General features: G+C 52.2%; 1 protein-coding gene across 5 annotated transcripts; it reads right to left on the bottom strand.

Moving 5' to 3' along the window:
* Positions 1 to 1,631: 1,631 nt before the first annotated feature.
* RABL2B (RAB, member of RAS oncogene family like 2B) lies at positions 1,632 to 12,130 on the bottom strand. Of its 5 annotated transcripts, none has more exons than XM_079775809.1 (9): positions 11,239 to 12,130; positions 10,676 to 10,818; positions 7,566 to 7,595; positions 6,515 to 6,594; positions 5,809 to 5,888; positions 3,831 to 3,942; positions 3,491 to 3,588; positions 3,091 to 3,174; positions 1,632 to 2,973 (listed from the first exon to the last, which is right to left on the bottom strand). In XM_079775809.1, exons 2-9 carry the CDS (start codon positions 10,780 to 10,782, stop codon positions 2,803 to 2,805), a joined length of 762 nt encoding a protein of 253 aa, XP_079631935.1. In that variant the 5' UTR covers positions 10,783 to 10,818; positions 11,239 to 12,130; the 3' UTR covers positions 1,632 to 2,802. The 5 variants fall into 5 exon arrangements, with proteins under 5 accessions (XP_079631935.1, XP_079631932.1, XP_079631934.1 ...); XM_079775806.1 differs by having other exon boundaries at positions 11,161 to 12,129; XM_079775808.1 differs by having other exon boundaries at positions 11,252 to 12,128.
* Between the last annotated feature and the right edge of the window lie 411 nt (positions 12,131 to 12,541).

Raw genomic sequence — 12,541 nt, 5'->3', positions numbered from 1 at the left:
AGCCTTGATTGTTGTTGGTATCACTGGGAGGAACTGACCTCCAGGCCACTTGGCTGTGAGGATCAGCTGTGTCTATGATGGGAGAACTTCTGTGCTGGAGACACCCTTATGTGGCAAGACTTGCTTCAGTGAGGCTTTGGTGCTCACTGAGTCTGCCCCTTGAGTGTGTCCCTTATGCCTCTGAGGAGTTGTAATCTGGATGGTCCTACTCTGACCCCTGGGTACACTGGCTCTTGGATCTCCAAGGAGGTGCTAATTTAGCCTCTGCCTGCGGCCACCCAGCAGGAGCTACAGAGAGATATGCAGATTCCTCTTCTTTGTTTGGGTTTTGGAGGTGCCCAGATGAGGCCCAGCTGTGAAGCAATGAAAGCTACTGTGGGGCCTTGGGCCTTTTTTTAGATGTTCTGTGTCTCTCTGACTCAGCTGCAGTTTGATAGGTAAGTTTAGATTTCAAAGGACCAGGCCACTCATATGCAAAAGCCTCTGAGTACAGTTTGGATGGGGCGGAGTCTCAGGGTGGAGCAAACAGCAATGGCTTCCCGTCAGCCCTGCCCTAAGAGGCCCCCAGGTCTCAGTGTGCTTTTCTCTTCCCTTCTAGTTGTAGAATTTCCACTTAGCCAGCCTTCCTGGGGTTCTGGATGGTGTCCATTTTGTCTTTTAGTTGTACTTTTGAAGTGGTTGTGGGAGGCGGCAAGTTCAGGTATTTACCTATCCCACCATCTTGGTTTCTCTCGTATTATTCCATTTATGTTAAATGTCCAGAATTGATAAATCCATTGAGACAGATACAGACTAGTATTTGCCAGGGGCTGAAGGAGAAACGGCTTAATGAGTAAAGGGTTTTACTTTCAAGAGATGGAAATGTTTTAGAACTGGAGGTAAGAGTTGTTCAACATTGTAACTGTATAAATGGCACTGTATTATTTACTTTAAAATGGTTTTGTTACGTAAATTCCACTTCAATAAATTACCAAAAAAATTTCCAGGGTGGCATTTCTTGCATCAGTCAAGAGAGAATGAACTTTACAAAGCAGGTGGATCTGAGCAACAGAAGGGAGTGGCGTGGATGTTGCTGGCACCCTGCTGAACGATTGCTTTGTGTTGGTGGGTAACTCGGAGCTGCTGTGCTTGCCCCAGGGGCTATGAGCCACCTCTCCACCCCCGTTCCCATGGCTGACTGGACAAAACCCTGGTCTCACGTGGGACCTGTGGGGCAGCTTGTTCTGCAGAGCATCCCTGAGTGGGTAGGGTGGGGAGATGAAAGCTGGCCCTGCTGAGCCCACACTGCTCAGCTTTTGCTTCTGCTCCTGCCCTGCTCCAGCCCACTGCTTTTCTGAGAGAACTGCCCCAGTAAGTTAGTGAAGAAGAGGTGGCTCTTCAGGCTGCCTCAAAGGACCGTGATGCTCAATGGTTATGTAAAACCAATATCAATGGTGAGCCTTAGGGTATTTGAGTTACACCTCAATAAAGCCATTACATTTAAAAAATACTTGTTATTAAAAAAATAAATAAAAATAAATAAATAAATAATAAAAAAAAATACTTATTTACAGTAACTCAAAGGTGTTTTGTTTTTATTTTTTTAAAATATATTTTATTGATTTTTTTTTACAGAGAGGAAGGGAGAGGGATAGAGTTAGAAACATCAATCAGCTGCCTCCTGCACACCTCCTACTGGGGATGTGCCTGCAACCAAGGTATATGCCCTTGATCGGAATCGAACCTGGGACCCTTCAGTCCACAGGCTGATGCTCTATCCACCGAGCCAAACCGGCTAGGGCAGTGGTCGGCAAACTCATTAGTCAACAGAGCCAAATATCAACAGTACGATTGAAATTTCTTTTGAGAGCCAAATTTTTTAAACTTTTCTAACGCCACTTCTTCAAAATAAACTCGCCCAGGCCGTGGTATTCTGTGGAAGAGCCACACTCAAGGGGCCAAAGAGCCGCATGTGGCTCTCGAGCCGCAGTTTGCCGACCACAGGGCTAGGGCATGTTTTTATTGTTTTTAAAAGAGCACCTCACCGGGTAACACATTCCTGCAAATCCCTGATCAGCTTTAATCTCTTAAATTGAAATCATAGTAAGCATCTGTAACTTAGAGGGGAAAAGTTTGTTCTTGCCCCCTCCCACCCCCAAACTCATTCTTTTTAAAACACTCAATGGCAGTGAGTGGTCTCTATCCCAGCAAGTCGAGAGTTAACCTGGGTGACTCCAGACATCAGGGCAGTCTCCTGCATTAAGGTGGTTGGAGACCTGCAAATTCTTTCACGCTGTTGGCCCAGTGAAATCCAGACCCACAAAACACGCATGTGTTCAATGGTTATGTAATTCAACCTTTACTGTAAAAGGAAAACAGAATAAATAAATACAGTGGAAATGACGTACAAGATGATCACTAAGCACATCAGTGAGCCACAGGCACTGGAGAGAAGGGCATGTCTGTGCTCTGGCTGCCCGGGGAACCACGTCCCACCGCTGCTTGGAATGGGAATGAATGCTTCATGCTGAAGTCGGGCTTTTAACCGTTCTGGGAGACAAAAAACCCACCTAAATTTCCTTTTATTTAAGAGACACACGAAGCAGGTTCCCAGATTCTCTTCTCTGTCCAACCCTAGAGGGGGACTGATCCTCAATCCTGGGCGGGGTCTGGAGTGGACGGACCTCCATGTGTCAGGGAGTTGCTGGTGCTGCCCCGTCCCTGTCCTTTAGCACAGGGGGTGGCTGTAGAGGGTTGGGTGTGGAAGGCCATGAAGTTTCTCAGTTCAGAGCCGGAGCTGTGAGGGGAGAGGCATCCTCGGGCTCAGGAGGGAGGCAGGCTCTTGGGGCTGCCACGCTGCTCGTGGTCTAGCTGGTCCTCCTCTTTCTGCTCCAAATCAATGTTCTGTGGACAAGGTTTCAGGTGAGGCCTGGCCCTATGCTTGCCCGCCTGAGGCGATACATCCAGGGCGGTGCACATGCCAGCAGGTGCTGCCTGCAAGAGCCACTCTGTTGGCTTATGCTCGACACCCTCTGAAAAGAAGCTGTTTTGGGACCCCCCCCCGCCACCACCCCCCCCCCCCACACACACACACACTGGGGCCTGACCTACCTCAAGCTCCTGCAAAACCTCATCCATGAAGTCCTGGGAATTCTGCTTGTAGGACACAGCTAATCGAATTGCGTCGTTGAAGAGCTGGGGGAGGTGGGGAGGAAGGGAAACACGGCCATGGGTGCCAGTGACCTGGGCTCCTCCTGCCTTGGCCCCACTGGCCTGGTCTTAAGTGCACACAACACTGCACCCTCAATATCAGCAAAGTCACCCCTTAATTCACTTTCTTCCCATCAGCCTGACTCCACCCATGGGCCATGGGCCCATCAGCTCCCCTGTGTCAGTGCCCACAGGGACCCCCACCTGTCAGTCCCAGGGCCTGCCCCCTCTGCCAGCCCTTCTCTTGTGGTTTCCCTGTCCTTCACCACCTGGCTGTCTGACCTCTGCAGACCAGTATTACCTTCACCACGTTGGTGCCGTCAGCAGCTGAGACAAAGTACAGGGGTAGAGAGAACTTCCTGGCAAAATTGAAGCTTTTTTGGGTCACCTTTATGTCAGCTGTAGAGAGAAGGTAGGAGACAGGCCTGTCCATCCAGGGAAAGAGATGGGTTTGCAGGGTGGGTAACCTGCAGCCCCATTCCAGAAAGTGGGCTCTTTACTGGGAAGGGAGTGAGGGCCTACAACCAATGGCTGCATCTCGGGAAGGATGAATCATTGAAGGCTCATGGCACCAGAAAACCGGAAGAAACGTGTGGCGGGTCCCCGTAAACTGCTGACCCCAGACCCAGGGGTGGCCCTACCATCGATTTTATTGGCCACAACGACACACGGGATCTCTGGTCTGAACTCCCGAAGCTCTGTGTACCAGGTGCCCAGGTTCTTATAGGTGACTTTCCTCTGCACATCGAACACCTGCAATAAGCAGAGAAGGTAGCTCTGGGTGTGTCAACGTCTCCATACGCCACCCAGGCAACTCGCCCACACGGGCAATGAGCTTGGTGCACACCACAGGCTTGGGAACTGGGACTGGGCCCCTGCTGAGCTGCAGTCACTCTGACCAGAGGCTGCACCTGTGTCCGCCCTTCTCAGGAAAGCCCCCAGAATAAAAGTGGGTTTAAAAATCTTAATTTTTTCCCATCTTGTCACCTCATTTATTTACCTATTTTAACTAAGTTGTTTCATCTTACTAATCAATAGTTAAAAACTGTAAACTTTTTCCGGAGTCTATTATTTTTATTGCTTAAACTGTTTTAAAATTCCTTTGTAATAATTTAAAATGTTTCCAGAAGTTCACTTTAGCTACTATTATTTACTTTAAACTCTAAGCCTTTGTTTAACCTTCTGTTCACTTTGTACTGCAAACTTTTAAAAGGTAATTTTTACATTTTATTATTTTGTAGCTTGTAATTTTATTAACTTTTTGAAACTTGTAGCTTTTACCTACTTTAAAATACCAGCAAGAAGTGTGAGCACCTTGGATTTGCCCTAATGCCTCTAGGTGCTGTGCAGGGACCCTCAACCCCCTCAGAGGCCAGCCTCCTGCTTCCAAGCTGTCTTCTGGAATGAACTCACTGCCCCAAACCACCCCACACAACAGGGATGTGATGACAAGCCTGTCTCCTGCTGGAATGGCTGCTATTACTTCTAGATGGCCCAGCCTTTCGTGGGAGCTGCATGGACTAGGACCAGGCCTTGCGTGCACGTGGCAGGTGTGGATCAGCAGCTGTCACATTCGAGACAGCAGGAGGTCCACCGGGGAGGCTCATCCATGGTTCTCCCAGGACCAATGCCAACAAGTGACCAGGTTGTCTTGAAGTCCCAATATAGACTTCTTGTAAAGCTTTCTTGTGACAAAACTCCTGGAATCTGCTTCATACCAGGCTGCCTCCTGTGATCACCATCCAACAGTCACCTTTGCCCAGATCTGGTTTCTGGAGCTTCCTCTCCTCGTTGAGGGAGCCGAGGAGCCAGCTGGGATGAGGAGCCCTCCCATGAGAGGTTCAAGGTAAGGGTGGAACCCCAGCTCCCTCTGGGACTCTGGAACCCCCTTGTGGTCATCAGAAATAGGTGCTTTCTACCTGCCAGGCCGTGCAGCAGGAGGGACTGCAGGCCAAGCCTCAGAAGAGGGTCCAAGAGGAGCCCATGGGGGTGTGTCAGAGGCCGGAGGAGGTCACTCCCAGAGAGAAAAGAGAAGTGAGCTCTGAGCACCAAGGACCATCCATGGCTGAACTAAGGCAGAGAGGGACCCGCCTTCCCAGCTCTCCAGGGTCATGTGTGACTCTTGGCATGACACTGCCCTCACTGCCTCACCTTGCCACCCTCTTCTGTCCCCTTGCAGACACTAGCTAAAATTCTGGAAAATTTCAAGGGCTTTTGTCCTTAAGGGAGAGTAGGGCCTGAGCATTGAGCCAGAGAGTTCATGGGCAGGTCCTGAAGGACAGTGGCTCACAGGCTGACACAAATCTCTCATGTCCTGGCTCTTCCCAGTGCTGTTTCTTGTCCTGCTGTGACACTATGACCCCAGCCAGGCTGCAGGGGTCACCTCGTGAGACTGTTCTAGACAGCGAGATGAAGGCTGGGAGGGAGAGGAAGGGGCTGGTTTGGGAGGGAAAGCCCCCTGAGAACTGCATTCCTTTCAGCGTCTGTCCTTAGTGATCACCACCAGGGATGGTCATGGGAGACCTCAGGAGCCCCCTGAGTATTGCTGGGCCCCTTGCCCCTCACCCCTCAGGCTAGACTTGCCCAGAGTCTTCGCCCACCTCCCAGCAGGTCTCGTACCATGATGCAGGCGTGGGCCTTGTGGTAGTAGGAGGCGTGCATACTCTGGAATCGCTCCTGGCCCGCTGTGTCCCAAAAGTCTGCAATATGAACACAGCTCTGACTGCCTGACAGGCTGGAGGGCAGGGACCCTGAGCACCTCCACGCAGGTGTCTGCGCGGAAAGCACAGGGACATGGAGTCCACCCAGCTCCCTGTGGTGCTGTGAGGACCCAGGGAGCCTGGCTGAGCTGAGAGGCCTGTGCACACCTGTGTGTGGGGGGGTGGATGAGAGGAGGCAAAGGGCCAGGAGGATGGAGAATGCAGACAGGAAGCCCCAAGAAGGAGAAGCTCCCTCCCACCCCCATGTCCCCCTGTGAGGTGACTGCAAATGGTGAACACAGTCAGGCAGGATGTTGGACCTGGCCAAGGGAAGGTTGTCACCTCACGGTAAGTCCGAGGCCTTTGTGGAGGAGAATTTTCAGACCATGTTGTTATTTCTGGACGCTGGCTCCATCAGAACAGCAGGTCAGAGCACTGGAACTGAGCCCCTGCATCTTCCTCTCTTCGCAGGCCTCCAGGCTCTCAGTGGGTGGCCTTCCTGCCACCCCTCACCTGCATCCCTGCTGGGGTCTCATTTCCTCCCGCTGCACTCTCTCCCTCAGACCTTGTCTTCCCCCTCTACCCCCCACCCCCTGCCTGAGAGTTGGAGTAATTGTGCTGCTCACCCACAAGAACGGTCTTGCCATCCACAGTGGCTGTGTGCTTATACAGGGTCAGGGCGTACGTGGATAGCTGCTGGGGCTGACTGTGGTCAGGTTAAGGAGCAAAGGTGAACAAAAAGGGGAGAGGTTGGTGTGACAGAATGGGTCCTCTCTCTCCTTTTCTTTCTGGCATTATTTCGGTTTTAAATGGAATGAATCAGTCCCAGGTATCTCTGGCACCAGCTCCATGGGCGTGGATGAGTGGGAGAGCCTGGCAGCGTGTCCTGGCCACCTGGGTCTGAGGGGAGCCCTGGAACGGAATGTTACTGATCGGTGTCATAAGCAGCTTCACGTGTTTGGAAAATGCAACTTTAGCAATATGAGCGTTTCAGGGAAGAAAGCCACCACAAGCCAGACAGCTGACCAGCTGTGAACTGTAGTTGGCCTGTGTGTGAAACCCCAACAGGACCCCTGGGGGTAACCCTTCCTGAAGCAGCAAGACATGGGCGGTGACCCCTGGGACGCAGGACATACAAGTAGGTGGGTGTAAGGGAGACCTGATGGAAGGTGAGGCAAGAAATATCCCAACTCCCCGATGGCTACGGCCTCCTCTCACCCACGGTTCCCAGTGGGTTCACCTGGGAAGCTTTGTAAACTATGCTGGTTGCCAGGCAGGTCTCACTCCCAACCTGCAGCGTGAACAATTCATGGGGAGAGGGTGGGGATGGAAGCTCATACTTCATAGAGCTCATTCACACCAGAGAATAGTTAAATATCAGGAGCCCAAGCTTTGAGGTCAGAGAGGTAAAGTGATTTGCACAGGGATGCAGGCCTTTGGCAGGCACTATTAGCCACTCTACCACCCTCCTAATATATAGTAAATCCAAATACAAGTAAGGCCTAAAATACGCAGCATCGACTGCGTGTGATGCCACATGGGCCAGTGAGAAACCAGTGGGAGTGACACGTGTGCATTCTCCCACCTACCCCTCGTCCTTGGACCTTGGGGCAAGGGGTGGGCTGGCAGGAGGTGGGAAGGCTGGGCAACAGGAGCATTTCAAACCTTGAAGGATACAATCCATCCATGAGAAATCTCTCCATGAGTCTGTAAGGAGAACGTGCACGGTGGTCAGGCACATCCCCCCGGGGGCCACCAGCTGAAGTCACCTGTGGCCCCTCCCATTCAATCCTCAGCCACACAGGTTCCCTTTAAGGATGATGCCCAGGACCTCCCTCTTCCTGACTCCCCTGAAGTTGCCGGCATGCACAGCTGTTCTGTCCACGGGCAGGCACCATAGCAGCTGATCAGCAACACTAGTTGAAAAGTAAAGACCCATCACCTGAGCTCTGCAGTATGTCTATGCTGGAGATCTGTGTGGACCATAGTCAACTCAATAGATCTAAAACTGAACTTGTTTAACCCACTAACTCTGATCCGGCCGAGGGACCTAGTTAGTACCATCCCTCCTTCTTCACGCCTGGAACCTGGGACTTGCATGACTAACCTCCATGACCTAACAGTTCACGCTGCTGTGTGCACCAGCCCTGAGAGGCTTGGAGATCCACTATCTCCACCTCTGCACTGTGGACACCGCAGTCACCCCTGTGTTATGAATGGGAAACTTGAGGCCAGGAAGGCTGTGCCCCCAGCCTGAAACCTGTTTCCCCCACATTCTGCAGGCCTTCCAGGCTTTGGTCAAAGGTCACCTGAGCAATGAGACCTTCCCCGATGACCATATTTATGACAAGCAGGTAAGTTCTATCTCAACTTGCAGTGCCTCGCTGCCCCGCAGGTAGCACCAATGGAGACATACATATTTTACTTATGATATCTCTCAGATAGAGCGGAATGCACATGGAAGCAATTTTTGAATTTCTAGTTTATTTCTGCATCCCCAGGGCCTAGGAAAAAAAAACATTTACACTATAACCACTGTCCAAACACCATGGCAAACTGTAGCCACGCCCTCACCCCCACAAGCAAAGACTGAGTGAGGAGCTGAGCAGACTTCCATGCTTTTGAGACTGTAACTAGTGTCCAACAAGGCCAGGTAGAGAGTGGACTCCTTCCCTACAGATGGTAACGAGGCTCCCTCCCCTCATAGTGTCAGCTGAGACCCCACAGTCAGAGGTGGTGGGTGGGGGTGGCGCGGCCCCTCCTCCTTCCCCAGTGAAGAGCACCACAGGAAGACAACTCAGACAGAAGTTTAAATAACACAATATTCAAAATGTCCCAGTTTCAGCAGAAAATCATTCATCATACCAAGAACCAGGAAACCCTCCAACAGAATGCAAAATGAGACACCAAAACTATGACAAGCCAGATGTTGCAATCATCTGACAAGGCTGATAAAGCAGCTTCATAAAAATGCACCACTGAGCAAGTGCAGATGTGCTTGAAGTAAATGAAAATGTAGCAAGTCTCAACAATTGACTACTTTTCAGCACAGAAATAGAAGATATAAATAAGGACCCAACACTAGGAAGAATTAACGCCATTAAAATGTCCATACTTCCCAAAGCAATCTATAATGTCAACGCAATTCCCATGAAAAGACCAATGGCGCACTTCACAAAATTAGGACAAATAATTCTAAAGTGTATATGGAACCACAAAAGACCCTGAAGAGCCACAGCAATCTTGGGAAAGAAGAACAAAGTTGGAGGAATCACGCTACCTGATGTAAAACTATACTACAAGGCCACAGTAATCAAAGCAGTATGGTAGTGACATAGAGACATACACACAGATCAATGGAACAGAATAGAGAGCCCAGAAATAAACCCACACTTTTATGGTCAACTAATATTTGACAAAGGAGGCAAAAACATACAATGGGGTAAAAACAGTCTATTCAATAAATGGTGTTGGGAAAACTGGACAGATAATATGCCAAAAAAAAGAAAGAAACTAGACCACCATTTTATACAGACTTTTGTTTTTGGATATGTCTCCTTGGGCAACAAAAGAAAAAATAAACAAATGGGATCATATCAGACTAAATGAGAGCTGCACTGGGTGCTGTGGCATGAATTCATGAAGACGGCCTGAAACCAGCAAATCCCCAGAGAATCATTCACAGCTACTTGAGTCCAAGGCCTTGCTAGTCAAAAATAAAGGTGGATAACAACGTGGTTCTGGAGCACCTGGGAGGGAAGATTACACAAGACATTTGTTTGGGGCAGGTCCACCCTCATTTGTGAAGGCAGAAATGGATGTGTGCCCTCGCTAGCCTGAGACAGGTGAGAAGTAGGACCACAGCTCCTGGAGAGAAGCTGCCAGAGCCTCCGTTCCAATTTTGTGCACACAGGTGCTGACATCAGTTAAAAAATAAGCCAATCTTGCCCTAGCCAGTTTGGCTCAGTGGATAGAGCATCAGCCTTTGGAGTGCAGGGTTCCAAGTTCAATTCCATTCAAGGGCACATGATGGGGTTTTGGGCTCAATCCCCAGTGGGGGGCATGCAGGAGGCAGCCAATCAATGATTCTCTCTCATCATTGATGTTTCTATCTCTCTCTTTATAAAATTTATTTTTAAAAAATTAAGCCAATCTTTATATTGAGCATGCTCAGTCGTCATTTCTACCCACTCTTTGATCTCAGTGAGTCCCTCTAGGTCAGTGGTCGGCAAACTGTGGCTTGCATGACTAATGAGTTTGCCGACCACTGGACTAGACTAAATGTTACCGTGTAGTTGGAAGCTGTAAGGATTAGGCAATTGTGGCATATTTGTGTGCAAAGAGGTAAAGGGTAGTATATGACCACTCACTGCTCTAGGAGAAAGCATTTTTACCACCTTTACCCAGTCTGTTACTGGTTGTGCTAGTCACACCTGTAATATGTTCCTCTCTGCATCCCCACTTCCTCCAACTTCAGTCTCTCAGTCCACAACCACATACAGGAACACCCCAGTTCTCCCTCTTCACCCTGGACTCCTCCAGTGGTATCTAGGGTGACCTGCTCCACACTGTCTGCCAGTGCTCATGGAAAAAGCTCAACTTCCTTAGTCCTATGACTTGAGCCTCCACAGGTGCTGATGTGATCCCCTACTCTCCCCATTCCCCCAGTGCACACCTGGGCTCCACGACTTCCACAGAAGCCGTGCTCCACTGTGCCTCCAGAGAACTCTTCTGAGAGCCTAGACCCACTCTGGGCCCCGCCTCCCTTCCCCAATCTCCCAACATACTTGGACTTGCCCACAGCGCTGTCCCCCAGGCAGATGATCTTCACGTTGTCATCCGCATCATATTTCTCTTGGTCCAGCTCACAGGGGTTTGCTTTGTCCCTGGCCATTGACCCCTGGCTCAGCTCAGGGGAGGGGGCTCCTATCTGTGTGGAAAGGGGAAAGAAGGAGCGAATGAGAGGGGTCCGAGGACACACGTACACCCTTCTCTATTCACCACCACCTGGCTCACACCCGCTGAATCAGCGGGTCGTCATCTCGAACTCCACCATCTCCGAGTGAAGCCGCTCACCACCGCTCCATTTTCCCGGCGCGCCCGCGTGACGCCGCCCGGCCGACCCGAGCGAGGCGCCTGCAACCCCAGCAGCGCACGGAGTGGCCGCCCGCGAACCCTGCGACGGCGGGCCGCCCCTCCGCACCCAGCGGCAAACTCCCTCCCTCAACAAACATCTGGGGCGGCGGACCAGTCTGGGACCCGCCGCCCGCACCTCTCGGGCCCTGCTCTCCATCCTGGGTGCCCGGGGCGGCCCTGCGGACCCGCACCCCTAGGACCCGCCCGCTCGGACCCGCGGGGCTCACGCTGCGCCGCACCGGCTTCGTACTCGGCCGCGTCCCCACAGCTGCTACGCAACGGCGCTAGGACCTCGACGAGGGCTGGCCGGTCGACGCCTGAAGGACCCCACGGGGCGCGGCTGCCTAGCGCGGTGCCGGCGGGAGGGGGCGGGCGTCCTGGGCTGTGGAGGCCAGAGTCTGGGTCCGCGGACCCGGAACTATATCGGGGCCTCCGCGCTCAGGCCTCCTGGGGTGGCGGGACAGCGGGCCTCAGGCGTGGGGGTAGGACCCCAGGGGGGCCCCCTGCGGGCGATGGGACACCGGTGCGGAGGCTGCCGCTGGGCCCGGGGACGCCGGGCTCGGCCGCCGCCGTCGGCAAAGTGGTGGAGGGTGGCGCTTAAGGGGCGGGAGGCACGTGACCGGAAATGTCTAAAGTTTGTAGTTCTCCCCTGGGTGAATTTGAGCTCATTTCTCTATGCGTCGACATTTGTTATTAACCATGAATCGAGACAGCCGCGACCGAGTCTGGGTGAGCAGGGAGCCTCGCCCTTCCTCGGCACAGCCGGCAGCGCACCGCCTGCCCAGGTGCATCCATTGATTCTGTCTGCACGGATCCGTGTGAGGAGGTGTGCGCCCGGCCAGCCATTCCTTCCAGGGACTGAGGCTGCCGCCGAGAGCAAAGCGCTGTTGCCCTCGTGGAGCTGAGTGCCCTGTGGGCAGGCAGGCAGGCGTGAACCAAATGCCTGCACTAATAACGTTCCGGAGGGTCCTCTGAAGGAAATGCGCTAGGAGGCGGGAGAAAAGGCATCAGGGCTGGGAAGTCTAGGGGCTGAGCAGAGGCCAACCAGGGGAAAACCCCACACCAAGGCCGTCAGGGCAAGAAAGTGTTTTGGAGCTGAAAGGCTCATGAGGCCAGAGCGAAGGAAAGCTAAAGGAAGAGGGGTCTCAGGCGACCTTGGAAAGACAGGAAGGCCACAGCATGCAAAGCCTAGCAGGCCATGATGGGGGGGGGGGGGGGGGTCGGGGGGGGGGAATGTTGATATCTATCCTGAGAGCCAAATGCTCCTTGAAGGGATAAGAGGAGGGGGTCCTGTGAGGAGGCTGCTGCCCAGTGTGGTACTAGGGTGGTGGACTGGAGAGATTTGAGAGGGAAAAGTGCCAGGAGTTGGTTATAGCTTGGATATGGAGGAGGGGGTCCAGGATGGCCCTCTGGATATTTGCAAATACTGCATTTGCTCTTGAGTTACTCAGGGAGAGTGGGTCCCTCACACTGTCTCGATCTTGCATGCAATGTGCCTCCTACAAGCTGAGAGCTGT

The sequence above is a fragment of the Cnephaeus nilssonii genome (assembly GCF_951640355.1).
Source record: "Cnephaeus nilssonii genome assembly, chromosome: 6".
NCBI lineage: Eukaryota > Metazoa > Chordata > Mammalia > Chiroptera > Vespertilionidae > Cnephaeus > Cnephaeus nilssonii.
The sequence above is the reverse complement of the archived record's forward strand: the minus strand, read 5'-3'. Positions and strand labels throughout refer to the sequence as shown.